Source organism: Tupaia chinensis, unplaced genomic scaffold (assembly GCF_000334495.1).
Source record: "Tupaia chinensis unplaced genomic scaffold, TupChi_1.0 Scaffold000301_1, whole genome shotgun sequence".
NCBI classification, from domain to species: Eukaryota; Metazoa; Chordata; class Mammalia; order Scandentia; family Tupaiidae; genus Tupaia; species Tupaia belangeri.
This window is the reverse complement of record NW_006159791.1, coordinates 193,270-215,318: the sequence shown is the minus strand read 5'-3', so window position 1 is coordinate 215,318 and position 22,049 is coordinate 193,270. Positions and strand designations below refer to the sequence as shown.

The following is a 22,049-nucleotide window of genomic DNA, read 5'->3' as shown; positions in this document are numbered from 1 at the left end:
AGAACGAAGGATTGTGGAGTGGCCATCCCCCCTACGGATGATTTCTTGCTTTCTGTCTCTCTGTCTCTCTCTTTCTGGCGAGCACACGCAAAAACCTCTCAAGAATTTAAAAAAAAAAAAAGAAGATATTATTGTTGATATTCTCACCACTAGGATGAGAAGATTGAGATCCTGGACAGTTAAAGGACTTGCTCAAGTTTACACAGAGGGGAAACAGACTGTCTGCAGAGCCCGTGTTCTTATTGAAGATAAGATCTGCTTCTAGATACCTGGGGATCTGTGTTTCTAAAAGAATCAGGATCCAAAAAGGATCAGGATCCAAGGAGCCAATGATAAGGAGAATAATGGGAGGTGGCCCCCTTGGCCCCAGAGTCTTTGATATTTTATTTCAAGGTTCTTGGTGGTGGTGGTAATGGGATTTGCCAGTGAACAGCATGCAGGTTTTCCTTCTCTTAGGAAGCAGATTTGAAAACGTGTCCACTTGAACTAAGAGGCCACAGGCCCTAAAGACACAGAAATCTAAAAGCAGCTCTGATGGACACTCCCAAGAAATTACAGACTTGGCTTTTTAAAAGACTGGCACTAATTAAAAGAGAATGTCATGGGGAGGGTGGTGACCCAAACAACCGCTCACCTCCCACACAGCACAATCCTTGAGCTCCCATTTTTACTTTTCATAGTTGCCAGAGTTGAAAGGATCTAGAGCTCATGTTTTTCAAAGTTCAGTTTTCAAACATCGAGTGGTTTAATTGTGAAATTTTTTTGTCAAATAAAAAGTTTTCTTTGGAGAATGCTATTATCAAGAACTAGGTATGTGATGATCTTGTTTTATCCTCACAATAGTCACTGTGGGTAGGTACCATTATGATCTCCATCTTCAGAATGAGGAAGCTAAGTTGCAAGAAAGATTCAGGAACTTTCCCAAGGGTTTTCAGTTATAAAGTGAAGGTGGAAGAATTTGGAATTTAAATCCAGATATGCTCCAGTCCAAAGCATGACTTAATGCTACTGTAGGAAGAAGCCCAATAGATAGAATTCAAATTGAGCTGTGTTGGTTTGGGTTTAAGTGTGCTGGGTTGGAAGAGTCCAGCACACTAAGACTCTCTCTTGCACCTGGCAGGGCACGTGGGGAATCTTGCCTGCACCAGAGAGCAGTTTAAGAAACTGGAAACTGGGCCAGCAGGTGGCATGTCATTAAGGTGCTGAACTTCCACATGGCTGACTGCAGTTCAAGTCCCAGACCTGGTGGCTTGTTTTTTCTCGGGTTCTCTCTCTCTCTCACTCGTGTGAGAGATTTAATAGCAAATTAAAAATAATAACACATAATTTAGTTAAAAATATATAGATATATATTTAAAAAAAATAAAACCTGGAAACAACTCAGGGCCAGCAGGTGGCATGGAATTTAAAAGATGGATGGATTCTACATGACCAACCTCATGGTTCAAGTCCTAGACCTGGCTGCTTAGAAATATTGCCGGACGCATGTATATGCATTTCCAAAATCCCAAGAGGAGATTTAAGGAGAAGGGATTGTGATGTGGCCATCCCTTCTGGGAGGAGTGATTTTTTTTCACTATCTCTCTCTCTCTGGCGAGTACTTGAGACTCATAGCAAAACTAAAAACATAAAAAATAAAAATGAATAAAATTTTAAAACTGGAAACAATTCAAATGTCCACCAGGAGAATGAATCACTCCTTATAGTATGTCCGTACATTATTACTCAGCAAAGAAAATAAGAACCTCTGATGCTTGCGATGTGAATGTCAAAATAATTATACTGAAAGAAAGCCAGACAAAAATGTCTACATTTTTAGTGTGATCACATTTGTACAAAACTCTAGAAAATGCAGACTAACCAGTGACAGCACATCAGTGGTTATTTGGTGGTGCGGTGAGTGTGGGGAAAGATCATCAGGAGCTCAAGGAAACCTTTTAAGGTGTTAAAAATGGTTACTAACTTGATTGAGGCAATGTTTTCCTGAGCATGCATACCTTATATATATAAATAGATCTTTAGGAAGGTATACTTTTTTATTTAAGGGATTTTGCTATAGAGTAGGTGTACTCACTAGAGAGACGGAGAGAGACAGAGAGAAAGTGAGAAATCAACCCCCCCCACCCCCCGATGGGGAATGGCCATGTATATTGCAATCTCTTTTCCTCCATTCTCCTCTTGGGATCCTGGGTACACACACACACACACACACTCACACTCACACCTGGCTTGAGATTTAAGCCAATAGTCTGGGACTCGAACAACGATGGTCTGCTGTGTGGGAGACCAGCAATGTAACCATTATGCCATCTGCTGGTCCCTAGGAAGGTATACACTTTAAACGTAAGTTTATTGAATTAAATTATACCTTGACAAATCTGTTTTTTGTTTTTTATTTTTAAAGAATTATTTAACTTTATTTATTTAATTTGACCAGAGAGGAACAGTGAGAGAGGGAGAGAGAAAAGGAAAGGGAGAAAGCAAGCCACTAGGTCCAAAAGACTCAAACTACGGTCAGCCATGTGGGAGTGCAGCACCCTCAACCACCGTACCACCTGCCAGCCCCAACAAATCTGTTAAAAAAACAACTCATTCACTGGCACTCACTCAGCATGCTGAGGGGAAACTGGCCAGGCGGAGCTCCCTCTATGGCCCACACCATCCCGGTGAAGGCCTCTCCCCATGCAGACAGTCTCGACTCCAGCACCTTGAGCAGCAAAGTGGCTTCTTTCTAGTCCTGGTGAGGCTAGTACTGGATAAGCTAAGGCCTTGGTCAAGAGGGATTGGCAAAGTCAACAAAGGCCAAGTTAGTGGGGGCTCTACCCCATCAGGCACAAAAACAAAGGACAGTTACTAGGAACACCCTAGCATGGCTTCAGTGGAGGTGCCAGGGTCTGTCCTGCTCCATTATGTTAGACCAGGAGAGGATGGAATGAGATAAATATATCCAAGGGCTTGACACCCCAAATAAGCTATTACTCATACAACAAATATTCCCTAAGTGCCTGCTCCAACTACACAGGAAACAGAGGCTCAGTCTGATTCTTGAGAACAGACAGATACGTGGACAGAGGAGCTCTGCCACAACACTGAAGCTTGCTAGATACATGCTTTGAAGACCAAGAGGAAAAATAATGACTTCCAGCTGTGGTTTGTGGAGGCTGCGGTATATAAGGGAGGGAGAGGAATTTGTGCATGGAGACAAGGAAGTAGTAGGGAGGCTGATGGAGATTTTTTTTCCATTTATAGGGGGTGACAGGAACAAAAAAACACAAGACACCTGGAAGACTCCTTGGAAGCAGTGTGGCTGTAGTGAGAAGGGGAAAGCCTGGGAAGGTGGGCTGGGGCCAGGTGCTAGAGGAATCTCGCAACCCCAACCCCTGCAGGAGCCCATGTGCTTCATTACTGCATGATCTCATCTGTTCCACAGTCCACTGGGCTGCTGGCAGGCACAGGAGCTTCCTTAATCCTTTCGGGGCCTCTGACAACAGAACCAAAGGCCCCAGCTGGAAACCTGGAACCCATTTGCGGGTGGTGGGTACAGAGGAGTCAAAGGAAATGAACTTTGTGGAGGACTACTCTCCCTAGGACACCAGGGTCTCAACTCTTGGGAGTACCTGATGGGCTGGTCAGACTGAACAAGGTCTCTTGGGGAAACTAAAAATGGAAAAAATTCTAAAATTTGTCCTCCCAAAGCCCACAAAAATTCTTCTGTGGACAGTCAAATCCAAAGAACCTATCCTCTTGTGGCTAAGAAACTCACACATAGGGAAAGGAAACCCTGTGTCCCCAGGGACCACAAAGGCAGAAATGACTGAGGCTTAGTACTGTCATAGCAGGACCAACATTATGCAGGCACGCCATTTTATTACTGGCTACAACGTTTTTTTTTTTTTTGGTTTTTTTTTTTTGAGAGGTTTTTGCTATTGGGCATGTGCACTCGGCAGAAAGAAACAGAGACGGCAAGAAATCACCCCCCAAGGGGGATGCAATCCCTTCTCCTCCAGTCTCTTCTCAGGATCCTGGACAAGCACACTCGCACATGTGCCCAGTGTGAATTTAAGTTACCAAGTCTGGGACTCAAACCATGGTCTACCTGGGAGTCCTGGCTACTACGTTCTCTAAGGTGCAGGTTTTCTGCACATTCATGGCTAGCCAAGGGCAGAGCGAGGCCTTATCCCGGGGTCTAGCTCTATTGGGTCTCCAGTAAATGCCTAATAAATGGTTAAAGTGGTGATGCTCAATTTGTAGCCCTCCGGACCCTTTGAGAGAGAACATTAGGGCCAGCCGATGGTGTGGTGGTTAAGGTGGTGGACTTCCCATACAGCCGACTTCACGGTTTGAGTCCCGGACCCAGTGACACAAAAAACATGCCAGGCATATGCATGTATGCCCAAAAATCCCAAGATGAGAATGGAGGAGACGGGACTTAGTCACCCTCCCCTGGCGGGGTGATTTCTCACTTTCTCCTCCACCTCCCCCAGCAAGTGCATGATGCACTGGATGACAAAAAATAAATAAAATAATAAAAAATACCTATACAAAGTAAAAACTACTCCCATAAATGCCTTCTCCTTTCTCTTAACAATTATACAGTGAATATTTCCAGGATTAGAATGACTTCATCTCCTCCTGATGGCTAATGGGATGGTGCCGCAGGGTGTCTGACTCAGTCGGGAGCTGTTGAAACTCTGATATCTGTAAGCAGACATGTGAACGAGTGACATCCAGACTATGCAAGACACAACATCTCCCACAAAAGCAGTTCGACTTTATTGCAGGGAAGCTAGGAAGGAACAGGGTAAGTGAGGATCTCAGGCGGGGCTTCCACCATTGAGCACGACTGTCAGGACTCATGTTCGACTGGAAGCCAGGACAGGATCAGCAGCCTAGGAGAAATGAAAAGTTAGATGGGACGAAGGCGCCATCTACTGTGACATGGTGAGATTGCAAAAGCAGTAGTGAGAGGCAGTGATGAGGTCAAGAAGAAAACCCTGGGTGCAGGAGCAGGCCTAGAACCCCTGTCTAGTCTCACACCGTTCCCACCAGTCTGTTCCACTCAGTTGGCTGGAATCCATTAATCTTGCTAAGCCAATTGTCACTGAGGCCCTCTTCTGAGGAGCTTCTGAGGCTGCTGGGATACCCAGCTAACAGCCTTCCCTGTTCTACTGAGTCTCTGCTGGGAAGATAATAAAAACATCATGGGCAAACAAACCTGCCAGGAGCCAGACGACCAAGACAACTTCATAACCAATAAACAATACCTTTGGTTCCCAAGTCTGGCTTCAAATTGGTCACTGGAGAACCTCTTAAACAGACTTCAAAGAAAGACGCTTGGGCTAAAGCTTGCCTGTTTGGGGGTGCTTACCAGATACAGTGCATTTGAATTTCTGGAAGCTTTTCATACTACACATGGTTAGTGAAAAATATGCAGATAAAGTTATGTATCTAGAATGTGCTTCAAAATAAGTCAGAGTTAAGAAGGGAGCCAGAGAAGAGATAATAATGGCAAATGCCTAATCACTATTAGCTCCAGGTGATGGGTTCTTGGGATTCATTTTATCACCCTACTTATTTATCTTTGAAATTTCCTATGAAGCAAAAATAAATTAAAAACTACTCTGAGAATTAATTATTCGGCCATAGAAAAAAATGAGCTCCAGGGACCAGCAGTTAGCATAATGGCTATGTCACTGGACTCCCACGTAGTTGACCGTGGTTCGCGTCCCAGACCCGGTGGCTTAAAACTCACGCCGGGCGTGTGTGCGTACGTGCCCAAGATCCCAAGAGGAGAATGGAGGAGAAGGGATTGCGGCATGACCATCCCCCCTGGGGGGTGATTTCTCGCTTTCTGTCTCTCTGTCTCTCTCTGTCTGTCTGGCGAGCGCACGCACCCTGTAGCAAAAACCTCTCCAAAAAAAAAAAAAAAAAAAAAGAATGAGGTACAGAAACAAACTATGACTTGGATGAATCTTGAAAAAATGATTTTAAGTGATAAACACGCTAGAAACACTTAACTCCTTTTCTATGAAATGTCCAGAACTGGCAAATCCAGAGTGGCAGAAAACAAATCAGTGGGTCCAGGGGATGGAGGGAGGTTTAGTGGGTATGGGGTATTTTTCTGGGGTGATGACAAAGTTTTGAAACTAGAGAGAGGTAGTGATTCTATTATATTACAACTGCCGTAAATATCGCTGACCTGCACACTTTAAAACAATTAATTGTATGTTATGTGAAGTCCACCTCAATAAAAAAAATAGTAATAAAAAAAACTACTAGGAGAAAAGTCTCTAGTCCAAGGAATCTGCACTGGGGCTCTCCATGAACATAGCCAGCACAGGAAGTTTCTGTCTTCCCTGCCTTTATTCCTCCTTGTCACAGAGCACTTTTGTCAAATGCAGTCTCACATGGAGGCCCAGTATGATACAGGGCTGCCTGGGAGAGACGGGTCAGGAGCCCCGTCTGCTTACCTGTCCCACAAAACCCTAGGGATGCAGGAACAATGTGAAGAACACTCGCTGTCCTGTAGCACAGTGGTAACTGCTAATGCTCTGCTCCTGCAGAGGGTAAGCCCTCGTACTCAAAGCAATTGCACAGTAACCCCCTCCTCCCCAGGCAGAAAAGCAGGGTGGAGGTTTTAGCTCCATCTCACAGAAGGGAGGATCAAACCTCAGGAATAAAAAAAGTGCCCAAAGTCAGTGTGAAATGCAGGCAGAGCTGGAATTAGAATCACAGAACCTCATTATTCATCCTGGGCTCATTCTTGAACATGGCTTGTGTCCATGGCCAGAGGGATATGAGGTATCAGGAGACTCTGGCATCTCGTGATTTGCATATGATGTCACCACGCTCTGAGAATGCTGTCACAGCTCAGGTTCCACATGGAAGGAAGGAGCCTCCTCTAGGAAGGAGTTCAGCTTCTCCTCCTCTTCCTAGAGGAGGCTGAACTTACAGTTAGAGCTGGGCTGGCCTCTGCCTGGGGAGCTCACCATAGGCCCATGCACAGGGACAAAGTCACCAGCAACAGTCCTAACAGAGCTCCAATTCAGGAGGCCCAACTTTCTTTCTTTTTTTGGGGGGAGAGGGTTTTGCTATAGGGTGCATGTGCTCGCCAGAAAGACAGAGAGAGACAGAAAATGAGAAATCCTCCCCCCCCCCCCCCGGGGGGGGGGCCCCGCCACCAACCCTTTTAACTCGCGCCACAATCCCTTTTACATTCTCCTCTCGGGATCTTGGGCATGCATGCACACATGCCCAGCCACCGGGTCCGGGACTCAAACCATGGTCAGCTACATGGGAGTCCAGCAATGTAGCCATTACACTAACTGCTGGTCCCAAGGAGGCCCAACTTTCTTCCTGCCTCTGCCACTTGAGTGTGTGGGGCTCTGGTCAAGACACTTCCTCTGTCCAAGTTTCATTTTTCTCAATTACAGCCAGGGTGCTGAACCACATCAGGCCATCACTTTGGCTGCACTACACAGGCGGTGATAGCCAGAGGGGCCCTGAGGCTGTGGCTAGGTGCAGAGGGAAGGAATGCTGACCAATGAGAAAGGTTTGCCCCTGCTCCAGAGTGGAGATCTGGCACAACGCCACTTACTACCTTCCTGGATTACGTAAAATGGAAGGGAACAGCAGCTTAGATGTGTTATTGTTTTGGCACCAGGCTAGCCAAATGGCCTGCTCAGAAAGTTAAAGGTAGTTCCAGATGGAGACAGAGGCAGGGTCTAAGTTAACTCTCTCGGTCACTGCATAGAAGCATGAGGCCCAGGACGTAGGTGTCAACTCTCATGGACAGTCAATTTATCAAAGCCAAAGGTGTACTGCTCAGGGTTATTCACTCTAAACTTAACCCTGCTGACCATGAATTGCATTTCCAAAGTCCAAAAGGGGACTCTGGGAGACATTACACAAGGCTCTGTCTACTCACAGGAGGGCTATAAGGATTCCTTGAACTTGTGACTGCATTACACAATAACGAAATATTTGCATCCTTTCCAAAGAAGGTGGACAGTGGGTGAAAAATGAACCTGGGTACTTTCTTGCTCTACTCAAGCTCCCAAAGGCCAAGGTATCTTGGATGAAAGATGTTGACAGTGGCCTTTCCCCTGTCTGGCAGCGTGGAGGCCGCACGATGCCTGGAGTTACTGTAAAAGACGCGAACCAGCAGGAGTTCGTCAGAGCTCTGGCAGCCTTCCTCAAAAAGTCCAGAAAGCTGAAAGTCCCTGAATGGGTGGACACTGTCAAGCTGGCCAAGCATAAAGTACTTGCTCCCTACGATGAGAACTGGTTTTACACACGAGCTGCTTCCACAGCACGGCACCTGTACTCCGGGGTGGTGCTGGGGTTGGCTTCATGACCAAGATCTATGGGGGACGGCAGAGAAACGGTGTCATGCCAAGCCACTTACGCCGAGGCTCCAAGAGTGTGGCCCGCCCAATTGGTAGAAGCTACACCATTCAGTTTCTCTAGAAACTATATCACATGTTTGCATTTAACAATTTTACAATATTAAAAGAAAAAAAAAAACAGTATCTGCTTATGAAAAGTAAATATGACGTGTGGATAAAAAATTGCTTATTTGTAAAAAAAAAAAAAAAAAAAAAAAAAAAAGATGTTGACAGTGGCTTTACTCAAAGTTGTAAGTCTTACCAACCTGCCCCCTTTGGTCCATCCTGTGGGCCAGGAATCCACAGCCCTTGCTACTCAGTGTTGAGGTAGGAAACAGCCTTTCCTGTTTTCTTCAAGGTCTCCAGCAGAGTGTCCACACTGTGGTCAGATTCGATGCAAACCTTCTTGTTGGGCAGATCAATGTGATGCTTAACTCCTACAGGAAGAGGAAATGGGGTGTGGGGAGAGGAAGCAGAGACCCTCCCAGTTACGGCAAGGAAGAGTTCAGGCTCCTGAATGATCATAACCACCCTCCCCTTTCCTCTAAACCAAAGATGGGCAAGGTTTTTCTGTAAAGAGACAGAGATGAAATGTTTTAGGCATTGTGAGCTACATCTGGACTGTTACATATTTTTTCTGCATGTGCTTTTTGCCTTTAAAAATGTAATAACCAGGGCCAGCAGGTGGTGTGGAGGTTAAGACTACTGGAGCCCACATGGCTGATTGTGCTGTATGAATCCCGGACCTGGCAGCTTAAAAATCACACCAGAAGTGTGTATGTGTGTACCCAAAATCTGGACAGGAAAATGGAGGAGAAGGGATTGTAGCATGGCCATTCTCCATGGGGAGTGATTTCTCACTTTTCCTTTCCCTCTCTGTGTCTGTCTCTGGCGAGCACATGCGATTTGCAGCAAAACTTAAAAAAAGTAAACTATTCTCAACCATACAAAACAGGTTGTGGGCTAAATCTGGCCCAAAGGCTATAATGTCGATCTCTGCTCTAGATTAGGGCTTCTTTTTATAAATACTATATAAATTGCTGATTTCAATGTCCAGGCTATTTTTCTATCTTAATGCACAAAGACCTACCTCACTGTTTTTTAAAGAAATTATTTATTTAAACTGAAAGAATTATTTTATTTTATTTACTTATTTATTTTAATTTGACCAGAGAGGGACAGTGTGTGTGTGCGTGTGTGTGTGTGTGTGTCTGAGAGAGAGAGAGAGAAAGAGAGAGAGAGAGAGCGCAAGCCACCAGGTCCAGTACTTGGTCAGCCATGTGGGAGTCCTGTGCTCTTAACCACCATGCCATCTACTGGCCCCATGGAATTATTTAATTAATTTTCTTAGTAGAGTTTTCTAATTTGCTATAGGGCACATGCAGTCACCAAAGAGAGACAGAGAGAGAGAAAGGGAAAGTGAGAAAGCAAGCTGCCAAGTCTGGGACTCAAACCACAGTCGGCCATGTGGGAGCCCACCTTAACCACCATGCCACCTGCTGGTCCCACTTTATTCTTTTTAAATAGCTACACAGTCATCTATATTGTGGCTGTACCATATACTAACTTACTTACTTAATCTCCTGTTGAAGGACACTGAGGCTGCTTCTAAGTTTTCACTGCTATCATAATAATGCCATAGTAACCTTATAAAAATATCTCCATATCATGAATTCATAGAATAGAAATCATGGGGCAACAGATTTGCACATTTTGAATGTTAATAGATATTGCAAAATTGCCCTCCTAAAAAGCTGGGACAATTTAAAGCCCCCAACAGCACACTAGAGGACCCAAAAAGAATCTAACTGTGGCACTGGGATGCAGAGGGAAAGCCCAGGTTCGAGGCTTGGCCTCACTCTTGACTTGCTAGGTGACCATGAGCATGGTCTCAGCTTTCCCCTCTGTCCGTGAAAGAGCTGGGGCTGGCCAGATCCTATGGTCTTTCTTGCTCGAGTATACCATTAGTCTGTGGCTTCTGGAATGCTGAGCAACCCCAAAAATCCTTCTGAACCTTCTAAAGAGGCTAGCCAAGCAGGGATAGTAGTAAAAGATGGGAAGAAACCTGCTGAAGCTCAAAGGCAGATCTTTAAACATCAAGTCAAGGGGCCTTAAAAAAATCACATGGTTCAGTCATAATCCCTTAACCTGTACCTAATAAATATCTGGGAGGGGAAAAAATGTATCTTGGCTGCATTCTGGACTTTTTTTTGGGGGGGAAGGTGTTCAGAAGGGTCTCCTTCCTCTTTGGAATAAATATTTTGGTGGTATCACAGAGCTGGAGGAAACCCTGGGATCAATGAACACAGTGAATTTCCAACTTGAAACCCAGGTTCTCAGGCAGGGCATACTTGAGTGCTCAAGAAGGAGAGCAGGCACAGTCCTCCCTCATGCAGAGCATCCTGCTTTGTATAAGAAGAGTTCCCATGCAGAGTTTCATTTCTTTTTACTCTGACCAGAGAGGGACAGAATGAGAGAGTGTGCATGTGTGTGAGAGAAACTGAGAAAGCAAGCCGCCAGGTCCGGGACACGAACCGCAGTCAAGTCTTGTGAGGCTCCAGCACTTTTACACCATGCCACCTGCCAGCCCTGCAGAGTTTCATTTCTCAAGAATCCATAACAAAAGTGGATATAGACCAACATGTCCCTACTACAGCTGGGGAAACCCAAGCCTGAAGGAGAAGAGCCCAGAGTCATGTGGTGAGTGAGCAGCAGGTTCTTTCCACTGTTTATGATTTATTCAAATTCAGTTCCCAGTTCACAGGGACAGATGCTAATCATGGACTCAGGCCAAGTAACTTCCCCTCCTGAATGCTGGCTTCAATATCCCCGTTCCACAGATGGAAAGAGCAGCTCAGAGGACTAGATCACATCCACGTGATCTAGTGGCCCTCTCTGGGGCCTCAATCTCCCCAGCTATAAAATGAGGAGGCAGAATGAGAATTATGATTTTCTAAATATGTACAGAAGAGGACATGTCCATAAGGGCTCTGCATATAACTGGTTTAAATTTTATTTTTAAAACTGCTACCATTGTGGCAGGCAGGCAGCATGATGGTTAAGGTGCTGGACTCCCACATGACTGACCACAGTTTGAGTCTCAGACCTGGCAGCTTGCTTTCTCATTTTCCCTCTCTCTGGTCAAATTAATGATAAAAAAAAACTTCACCAAAAAATAACACTCAAATGTATCATATAGCAACAAGTTATCATAATAGCAATCACCAATATATTAATTAGTATTGCCAAAGCTCTAGAGCTAAATGATACAGACAAATCCCAGACCTGCCACTTAATTGGTCATGTGATCCTAGTCCAGTTACTTAACCTCTCTAAATTTTACTTCTTTTCTTTTCTTAAAAAAATTATTATTTATTTGGGACCAGCAGCTTGTGTAGTAGTTAAGGTGCTAGACTCCCACATGGCTGACTGTGATTCAAGTCCTAGACCCGGTAGCTTGAAGCTCATGTCGGACACATGTGTGTGCATTCCCAAAATCCCAAGAAAAGAATGGAGAAGGGACTGTGGCACGGCCATCTCCCCCGGGGGGTGGGCGGGAGGATGATTTCTCACTTTCCCTCTCTCTGCCTCTCTGGCAAGCATATGTACTCTATGGCAAAAAACTGTCTAAAAAAAGATAATTATTTCATTTTATTTATTTATTAAAGAATTATTTTATTTAACTTTATTTATCTATTTATTTATTTATTTTTTAACATTTTTAAAAAAGAATTATTTATTTTATTTTATTTATTATTATTTTTTTTTAAATTTCATTTTATTTTATTATTATTTTTAAAAATTTGTCTTGAGCAATGTGTGCTCACCAGAGAGAGAGAGAGAGAGAAAGAGAGAGAGAGAAAGCATGTTGCCAAGTCCAGGATTCAACCGTGGTCAGCCATGTGAAATCCAGCATCCCAACCACACCATCCGCTGGCCCCACTCCTTCCTTTTAAAAATGAGGATGGTTGGGACCAGCAGTTAGCGTAATGGCTATCTCGCTGGACTCTTATGTAGTCAACCGTGGTTCGAGTCCTGGACCTAGTAGCTTAAACTCACACCAGGCGCGTGTGCGTGCGTGCCCAAGATCCTGAGAGGAGAATGGAGGAGAAGGGATTGTGGCATGGCCATTCCCCCTGGAGGGTGATTTCTTGCTTTCTGTCTCTCTGCGAGCGTACACACCCTATAACAAAAACCTCTCTAAAAAAAAAGAGAAAAAAATGAGGATGGTCAAAGAAACCATCTAAAAAAGTTGTAGTGAGGATTAATGATGTGCTCAACATAAGCCACTAAGACAAGTACTTGACACAAGCTCAATACTCAGCTTTGGTTTCACTATCAGCTTAAACTAAGGCTGCTTCAGCTATATCTGCGTGCATCTGAACATGGTGTCTGTGCATTGGTCCCCCCATCCCACTCCATCTGGGCTCATTGCTCACCTCCCAGCTTGTTGAGCACCCGCGAGACTGCGTCAGCACAGCCTTCACAGGTCATGTCCACGGAGAACTCGTGCTTCTGAAACAACAAAGGGAAACAAACAAATGAGACAAGGCCTGCAGACTCGCAAGTCAGAGGACAGAAAGACAGGGCAAGAGCTGGCTGGCATCAGGTTCATCAGGAACCTATTTCTATGGCCCAGACTCTTCAATTGTAAAGTGGAGTAATGAGGAATTTCTGTATCTCATGGGTTATATTAAATGAGATAATCCCTATAGAACCTTTAGCAGTGTTCACACACAATGAGTAGAATCACTTAGAGAGCTAGTTTAAATTTTTTTTGCTTGTTTCTTAGGTTTTTGCCATAGGATGTATGCACTCACCAGAGACAGACAAGAAGAGGGAAAGTGAGAAATGCCACTTCCCCCCACCACCACCACGGGGTGGTCACAGTTACACTGCAATCTCTTCTCCTTTAATCTTTTCTTGGGATTTTGCACACACATGCGCCTGGCATGAGTTTCTAGCCATGGGGTCCAGGACTAGAACCATGGTCAGTCATGCGGGAATCCAATGCCTTAACCACCATACCACCTGCTAATCCCTAAATTATTTGTTTCCCCTACTCTTATCTTCAAAATACTAGTTCTTGAGTTATGGGTCTTTTGTCTCAGGACTGCCAATAACTAACACAAATGGATCCCCTACCCTGAGCAATGCTGATGTGGTAAGCCTATTTACACATCAGAAAATTATTTCTGCAAGAGGCCCAGCTCTGGTGGCACAGCAGTATGACAACACTCTGCAATGCTGGATGCCATGGGAAGGCCCTGACTTCCTGACACACCAGGCACATGCACGTGCAACTGTTACCTGGGCTGGGCTGAGACTGGGCGTGGATCACAGCATGAGGATCCTACTGGATGCACATCCCTCCTCTTACAGAAGAAAGAAGCTTATAAAAAAGAAAATTATTTCCTGCATGAAAGTCACCCAGAAGCTTATAAAAACTACAGATTCTGATCAACAAGGCTGGGCTGGGACATCTATTATGTCTTGAAAGCATCCCAGGTGATTCTGACATATGGAGACACTGTCTTCATCTAAGCACTGCATTCTCAAAGGCAGCCTCCGGGTTTTTTTTATTTGCCTAGGCTCCCCAGTGAGCTGGAGGCTGGCCAGGAAGGGATCCCAGGCCTTTGACTTTCTGTGGGCTCTATGTTCTATAGTCTCCAGGATACCTAACAAGGCAAGCTCCCAGAAGATGGGGTTTTGTTCAGTTCACTATTGTATCCCCAACACTTACAATAGTGCCTGGCACAGGGTAGGTGCATAACACATTTTGTTGAGTAAATGGACAAACGATATGACTGGCTGAGGACTTCTGAGTCCTTTTCTTTGCTCTTAAATGAGCATTGCTTTTATCAATACTCTCCTTATTTTAAAATCTCTGGAATTGAGAAACATCTGGGATCAGAAAGATCTGGCATCCGATACCAGCTCTGGCACTTACCAGCTGTGTGACCATTAGTTAGTTACTTATCTTCTGTACCTTGGTTTCCACATCTACAAAGCAGGGGTAAGAGTCCCACTCCAGACTGATGAATGGATGAGTATAGGATTTCAAGGGTGGCAGCCAGCATCCAAGATGGCCTCAATGATCTCTGCCTGCTGGTACTTATGCCCTCAGGTAGTACCATTCTGGAATGTCCCATGGTTGGTCCCTAATAGCTGAAGCGATGTTGTGTGACTGCTGTGGCTATTGTAATGTCATAAAAGACACCGTGCCTTGCTTTTTCTGGAATCACTCAATCTAATGGAAGCGGAAGCCAGATGCCACATCGTAAGGACATTCAAGCAGCCACACGGAGGTCCACATTATGAAGAACTGAATCTTTCAGCTAACAACGAGTGGATTTTCCAGCCCCCGTCCAGCCTTCAGATGATGCAGCTCCAGCCAACCTCCTTGCAACTTCATGAGGCCCCCCCCTAAGCCAGAACCACTCAGCTCAATGGCTCCCAGATTCCTGACTCTCAGGAACTGTATGAATAAATGTTTGCTATTTTAAACTACATTACTAAGGGGCAATCGAAAACTAATACATTAGGTAAGGAGATTAGAGCTAGCTGTGGATTCCACTGGGTTAAAAAGTGGAATCCTGGATTGTTATTATGCTCATTTTCTTTATGTCTCTCTTCCCTTTCCCATCAAAAAATAGTAACTACCTTTTTCATGGAGCAGTTCAAAATATTTCAAACCTATTACCTCAACTAGAATTCTTAATAGAATAATATATCTTGCTGGAGGACCTCAGACAAAATCCTGGCTCCAGAAAAGTGTCAGTTCCCTTACCTACACCAAATTTATCAGCGGACTCAATTTTCTCAACTTCAGTGTGGGTAAGAACCACCTGGGGAGACTGTGGAAAGTGCATCTCTCCAGGCACCTGCCCCACTTGGCCTTGTGGATCTGGGACTCTCCATGTTTAACCTCCTGAGAAGAATCAGGGAGGCAAACTATACACCCGAGAAAAACAGGGCTAAGTGGCTTCTCAAACGCTTTCCAAATCTTTAAACACCCTTGGATCTCGATCTACCATCAGGATCTACAGAGGAAACTGAGACCAAGAGTTAAGCAGCTAGACTGCCGGACTGTTTACTCTCCAAGATCAGTAAACCAGTATTTTTACTGAAGGCAAATCTGCAAAGTCCGTCTTAAAGAAAATGGTCTATTTTTCTTTTCCTCTATCTAAACACCTCTGATTACTTCTGCTTATTTCATGACCATTCTGGAAAGAAGAATTTGCAGTGGGTATTCCAAAATCTTTTCTTTAAAGTGTGGTCCTCAGGGGCAGGCAGGTGGCGTGGTGGTTGGGGGTGCTGGACTCCCAAATGGCAGACCATGGTTCAAGTCCCAGACCTAGTAGCTTGCTTTCTCACTTTTCCTCTCTCTCTCTGGTCAAGTAATAATAATAATGATAACAACAATAATAATAAAAATAAGTTAAGTTAAATAAAAGTAATTCTTTATTAAATAAATAAATAAATGTGTCAGCATCACCTGAGGGCTTGTCAGAAATAGAGACTCTCAGGTTCCATCTCATACCTCCTCAATCAAAATTCTTATCTTTTTTTTTTTTTTTTTTAGAGATTTTCACTGTAGGGCACGTGCACTCACCAGACAGACAGAGAGAGACATAGAGACAGAAAGCGAGAAATCACCCCCCAGCGGGGATGGTCACGCCGCAATCCCTTCTCCTCCATTCTCCTCTCGGGATCTTGGGCACGCATGCACACGCGCCCGGCGTGAGTTTTAAGCCACCGGGTCCGGGACACGAACTGCGGTCGACTACGTGGGAGTCCAGCGACATAGCCATTACGCTAACTGCTGGTTCCCCAAAATTCTTATCTTAACAAGACACCAAAGTCAGTCCTGCCCATATTATAGTGAGAGATGATGCTCTAGAACATGGATCAGCAACTTATAGCCTGCCTGCAATCCAGTTTTACAAATAAAAGGTGTTTTTTTTTTTTTAAAAAAAGAAGTATTTATTTTTGTTTATTATTATTTTTAAGTTGATCAGAGAGAGACAGAGGGAGAGAGAGAAAGTCAGAAAGCAAGCCACCAGGCATGGACTTGAACTGTGGTCAGCCATGTGGGAGTCCAGTGCCTTAACCAGCACGCCATCTGCCAGTCCCACAAATTAAAGTTTTGTTGGGGGAAAGCCGGTGGTGTAGCGGTTAAAGCGCTGGACTCCCACATGGCTGACCATAGTTTGCGTCCTGAACCCAGCAGCTCGCTTTCTTGCTTTCCTTCTCTTTTTCTTTCTCTGTCTCTGGTGAGTGCATGTATCCTATAGCAAACTAAAATAAGAATAAGAATACATAATATCAAATAAACTTAATTTTGTTGGAACACAGCCAAGCTCATTTGTTTACTGTTGTACTACAGTGGCAGAGGTGAGTAGCTGTAACCAACCATATGATTCATGATTCATGGCTCATGAAACCTAAAGTATTTACTATCTGGCCCTTTACTTTTTTTTTTTTTTTTGGAGAGGTTTTCGCTATAGGGCGCGTGCGCTCGCCAGACAGACAGAGAGAGACATAGAGACAGAAAGTGAGAAATCACCCCCCAGCGGGGATGGTCACGCCGCAATCCCTTCTCTTCCATTCTCCTCTCGGGATCTTGGGCACGCACGCACACACGCCCGGCGTGAGTTTTAAGCCACCGGGTCTGGGACGCGAACTGTGGTTGACTACGTGGGAGTCCAGCGACATAGCCATTACGCCAACTGCTGGTTCCCAACTATCTGGCCCTTCAAGAAAATGTTGGCCAAGTACTACTCTAGAATAACTAGAAAATAATCAAGATTCATAAATAATTTGTACCTGTAGACTGAACCATAGCTTTCTTTTTTTTTTTTTTTAAAGAAGTCTGCCTGGGGCTGGCAGGTGGTGTCGTGATTAAGGGCGCTGGACTTCCACATGGCCAACCATGGTTTGAGTCCCTTACCTGGAGGCTTGCTTTCTCACTTTTCCTCTCTCTCTCTCTCTCTCTCACTTTCTGGTCAAATTAAAACAAACAAACAAACAAATAAATAAAGTTAAATAAAATAATTATTAAAAAAAAAAAAAAAGAAGTCTTTTTTGTCTTAGAGCATGTGCACCTGCCCGGGAGAGAGAGATGGAATCAGTAAGAGGGAGTGAGAAATCACCTCCCTGGGGGGATGGCCATGCCACAATCCCTTCTCCTCCAATCTCTTCCTGGGATATTGGGCACACATGCACACATAGCTAGCACAAGTTTCAAGCCACGAGGTCCGGGGCTCAAACCATGGTTGGTCATGTGGGAGTTCAGTGACATAACCACTAGGCTATCTGCTGATCCCAGAGCCACAAGTTTTGGTTTGTTTGTTTGTTTTTGTTTTTAAGGTTTTCCCCAGAGCCACAAGTTTTGGTTTGTTTGTTCGTTTTTGTTTTTAAGGTTTTTCTGCTTTAGGGCATGTGTGCTTGCCAGAGAGAGACAGACACAGTGAGAGAAAGTGAGAAATCACCCCTTGGGAGAATGGCCGGCAATCCTTTCTGTTCCATTCTCCTCCTTGGATCTTGGGCATACATGCACATATACCTGGCATGAATTTGAAGCCATTGGGTCCAGGACTTGAACTGTGGCTGGCCATGTGTGAGTCCAGCCACGTAACCACTATACCATCTGCTGGCCACAGAGCCACAGCTTTTAAAAAAGTTTATTTATTCATTTCTTCCATGAGTAACAGAGACAGAGAGGCAGTACCCCCAAGAGGATCCTGACACTGTGATCCACCCCGGCCTTCGGCCAGCCCTGAGTCATGAACAAGCATGTGCCCAGCAAACTCAGGGAGGTCTCTGGACTTGAACCAGGATACTTGTTATGTGGGATTGCCTCACAGTGTCACGTTTCACCTCTGAGCCATTGCATGACCCTCAGAGTCAAAGCTTTGAAGGGTCTGCAAGATCAGCATAAGAGCTAAATCTACTGAATGCTACTGTATGTCAAATTCTCTTGATACAGTATCTAAGCTAGTCCTCCCTCAGCCTAGAAAGAGAACTAGGAGGAGGGAAGTGAAGTTCTCAGAAGTTCACTGAGCTGCCCAGTCAGGTGGTAAGTACTCACCACCTCTGCAAGTACTGAGATGTGAACGCAGGCTTTTTCTGCTCCAGGGAAATCTTGCTGGTTCTTGAATAGTAAAGTGCACTGCCACCACCCATAAACCTGACTCTCAGCAGAACTCTGCGTGTGGGAATACTCTGTTAAGAAACATAATTTTTTGTTGCCATAGGACCTAAGGTCAACAGACATGTGAGGCTTTCTGCTGCTCACTGCAGGGAATAGGTCTCCTTTCATCCTCCATGGTACAGAGGTCAGAGGCCGGGAGGTGGCTTCTGGATGGCAAACATTACTAGTCAGTACTCCTCCTCCTCCATGTGTCAGTTGCAAAAACAAATTTAAGGTTAATGGAAAATCCTTTTTTTTTTCTTTTTAACATTTTTGCCATAGGGTATTTGTGCTCGCTGGAGAGACAGAAACAAAGAGAGGAAAGTGAGAAATCATCCCTCACAGGGGTACGGCTACGCGGCAATCCCTTCTCTTCCATTCTCCTCTTGGGATTTCAGGTACCCACATACATGTGCTCAGCACATTTTTCAAGCTGCTGGGCCCAGGACTTAAACCACAGCACTGGCCATGTGGAATTCAGTGCCTTAACCACCATGCCATCTGTTGGCCCAGAAAAATATTAATGGACAGTGAATCTATTTTTTACAGAAGGCTCTCCAGACACGTGTCACAACTAGATGCTTGACTATGAGCATTCCTAACCTTTCGGGGTCTCTGGGCTCTTCTATAAAACTTATAAAATGGGTCCTTGGGGCCAGCAGCTGGTGTGGTAGTTGGGGCTGCTGGACTCCCACATGGTCTACCACAGTTCAGGTTGCAGACCTAGTGGCTTACTTTATCACTTTCTCTCTTTTTCTCTGTCTCTCTCTGGTCAAATTAAAAAATAAGCAAAAAATTAAAGTTTGATAATATAATTATTTTTTAAAAAAGAACTTATAAAATGGGTCCCTTAAAGTAAATTTAAAAAGTCAGTAAGCTGTATAATTCTTTAACAGGATCCCAGAGCTAGTGGGGAAGAGGGATCAAGGGGATACTTTGTCCTCCTCCCAAAGAAGTTATTTTTTCTAAAATATGCAGGACATTCAGCGGTTGAACACTCTGATTTAGATGGGGAGTTTGCCAATATTGGTATTTCAGTGCTTCCTATGTGCCAGGCACTGTTAATACTTCATACACATTATATTGTTTACCTGTCACAACAGACTCATGAGGTAGATACTATGTTTTTAAAGAACTATTTATTTATTTTCATTTATTCATTCATTTATTTTGATTTGACCAGAGAGGGAGAGAAGGTGAGAAAGCAAGCCACCAGGCTTGGGACTCAAACCATGGTCAGCCATGTGGTAGTGTCCAGCACCTTAACTACCACACCACCTGCTGGCCCGGGTAGATACTATTTTGATAACCCTTCTTGACAGATACAGAAACTCAAGTTTAGAGGTAAGATCACTCATTCTCATGACACCTAGTGAGTAGGAGGGATTGGACCGAACAGTCTCTAAAACCTCAATTCTTAATGACAAAGGTCCTTGTTAAAATGGGGTTGTGGGCCAGCAGATGGCATAGCAGTATATCACTGGACTTAAATAGCCAACCGCAGTTCGAGTCCCAGACCTGGTAGCTTGAAACTCGTACCAGGCACATACATGTGTGTGACCAAGATCCCAGGAGAATGAAGGAGAAGGCATTGTGGTGTGGCCACCCCCCCGTCCCCGGGGGTGATTTCTTATATTCTCTCCCACTGTCTCTGTCTCTGTCTCTCTCTCTCCAGCAAATACATACACCCTAAGGCAAAAGCCTTTACAAAAAAAAAAAAGGTGTGGGAATCAGAAGCTGTCTGCCAAAGCCCAATTCCACTTGTCCTAGGTCTACATGGAGCTACCATTTCTGAAGGACAAGACGCGACAGTGGCTGTGCTATATTTCATTGGTTTACTTTCAGTTAATACAACAATCTTGTGAGGTCACAGGCATTACCCCATTTTACAGATGAGTAAATCAAGGCACGAGAGAGAGAAAGCAACTTACCTAAGGTCACCCAGTTGGCTAGGTGGGGCACCGATTTCCACAGAGGATTCTGGGATTCCAAACCCTGTGCTCTTAAGCATTTTTCTGAGAAACTTTTCAGGCAACACTCTCCCGCTTCCAGTTTTGAGGCAGTCCCCTAACCAACACCCTCCTTCCTTGGGCTGTTCATTTCTTGATAAGGGGCCAAGTGCCCTTTCACCTCTATCATCTGCTCAAGAGGGTCTTTTGTTTACTGAAATGCCCAGAAGTGGACACAGAATTGAGCAAGCCTCAACCTGGTGTTTCCCTCACTGCCACCCCCTGCAAAAATCCTGGTGGCCTCCTCTCTCCCAGTCCCAGGGTGATTAATGCTGTCCACTAAGTTGCCACAGGCAGACTTGCTCAACTGGTAGGGCTGATTCTATCAGGCTCCTGTTTCTTCCTTTGTGTTGTCTCAGGATGTGTGTCAAGGCACCTTGTGAAACCCAAGAGAAATTGACATGGGAGATGTTTGTGACTCTACCCAGGGGCCTCAGGCTCACCGGTTGGCTCCTGGAAGAGGCTGCTAAAACATGAAATCTGTGAATACCTCTGGGTAACCACGGGGCCCAGAGCCACCAGGCTCCTTGGAGGAAAGTGCTAAATACCACGTGACCCCAGTCAGGCTCTTGGGGGTGTGATTGGGATCTTTGAAGCCTCACAAGCCGGTGGGACTGCTTTTAGCCAGCACTGCCCAAGTGGTCAGGCCAGGAGGCCTGGAGCCTGAAGATAAGATTAATCCTGACTCTACCCAACTCCCAACACGACTTTGAATAAGTTACTGGGCTTTACTTATTTGCTAACAGCCTTCATTTCTTATCTAAAAAAATGCAGCTATGAAGACCCATGTTTATGCTCACATACCGAGTGAGCTGCAAAGGCAAGCTAAGATCTGTCATTCCTGCCCAAACTCCACTGAGCAACTGGGGACTTTTGGTAGGCTTTCAGCACCGTTCCAGGGCTCACGGGTTCAGATTGACAAAGCAGCCGGATGGGAAGGTGAAAAGCACTGTCTCCCTTCGTTGTCGTCCAGCAGTTATCTTAAAGTATGCCAGCGTGGGCAGGGGCAGTGAAGAAAACCATGGACCTTGAAGACCCGCCTGGTCAGAGAGGCAATAGCGGGGTCCACCCCCTTGCCGGAGACACCCCACCGCCCTCTTTCAGGCCATCTCCGCGGGCAGGGGCACGCGGCCAGGAGGAAGGCCAGGGGCTGGGTGTCCGAGGTCCGGCTCATTCTCAACGCCCTGGATCAGCGTGGGCGATTCTGCTCCCTCTGGGTCTCAGTTTCCCCGTGTTGGCAAGGAAGGTCTGGGCTTGTACTCGCCGAAGGCCTCACAGCTCTGACGTTCTGAAACCTGCCCCTAGATTAAACTCCTTTCGGATCCGATTTTCGGGAGGGTCTCAAAAGCTGGGGGCTGGATGGTGGGGAGGGGTGAGTAGGGGGACAATAGGAGCTCCAGCCAGGCCTGGGCCCTTCCGAAGCGACACCTAGCCATATCGCCGCGAATCCGACGCGCC

At 45.2% G+C, this 22,049-nt stretch overlaps 1 protein-coding gene and 1 pseudogene across 3 annotated transcripts in view; one reads left to right on the top strand and one right to left on the bottom strand.

Annotated features, from left to right (window-relative positions):
- Positions 1–4,751: 4,751 nt before the first annotated feature.
- Positions 4,752–22,049, bottom strand: part of ATOX1 (antioxidant 1 copper chaperone) — an 18,247-nt gene continuing 949 nt past the window's right edge. Inside the window, exons 1-4 of one of the 3 annotated variants that reach the window (XR_003549746.1) lie at positions 18,481–18,726; positions 12,827–12,902; positions 8,650–8,824; positions 4,752–4,889 (exon numbers count right to left, since the gene is read on the bottom strand). Coding sequence is in view for 2 of the 3 variants with exons in the window: in XM_027772797.1 (XP_027628598.1) it covers positions 8,700–8,824; positions 12,827–12,902; positions 18,481–18,711 (432 nt within the window). In the remaining variant the exon portion in view is untranslated. Of the gene's footprint in view, positions 4,890–8,649; positions 8,825–12,826; positions 12,903–18,480; positions 18,727–22,049 lie in introns of those variants that run through there. The other 2 variants (XM_027772797.1, XM_027772798.1) reach the window with 2 other exon arrangements.
- LOC102473130 (40S ribosomal protein S19 pseudogene) lies at positions 7,330–8,469 on the top strand (annotated as a pseudogene).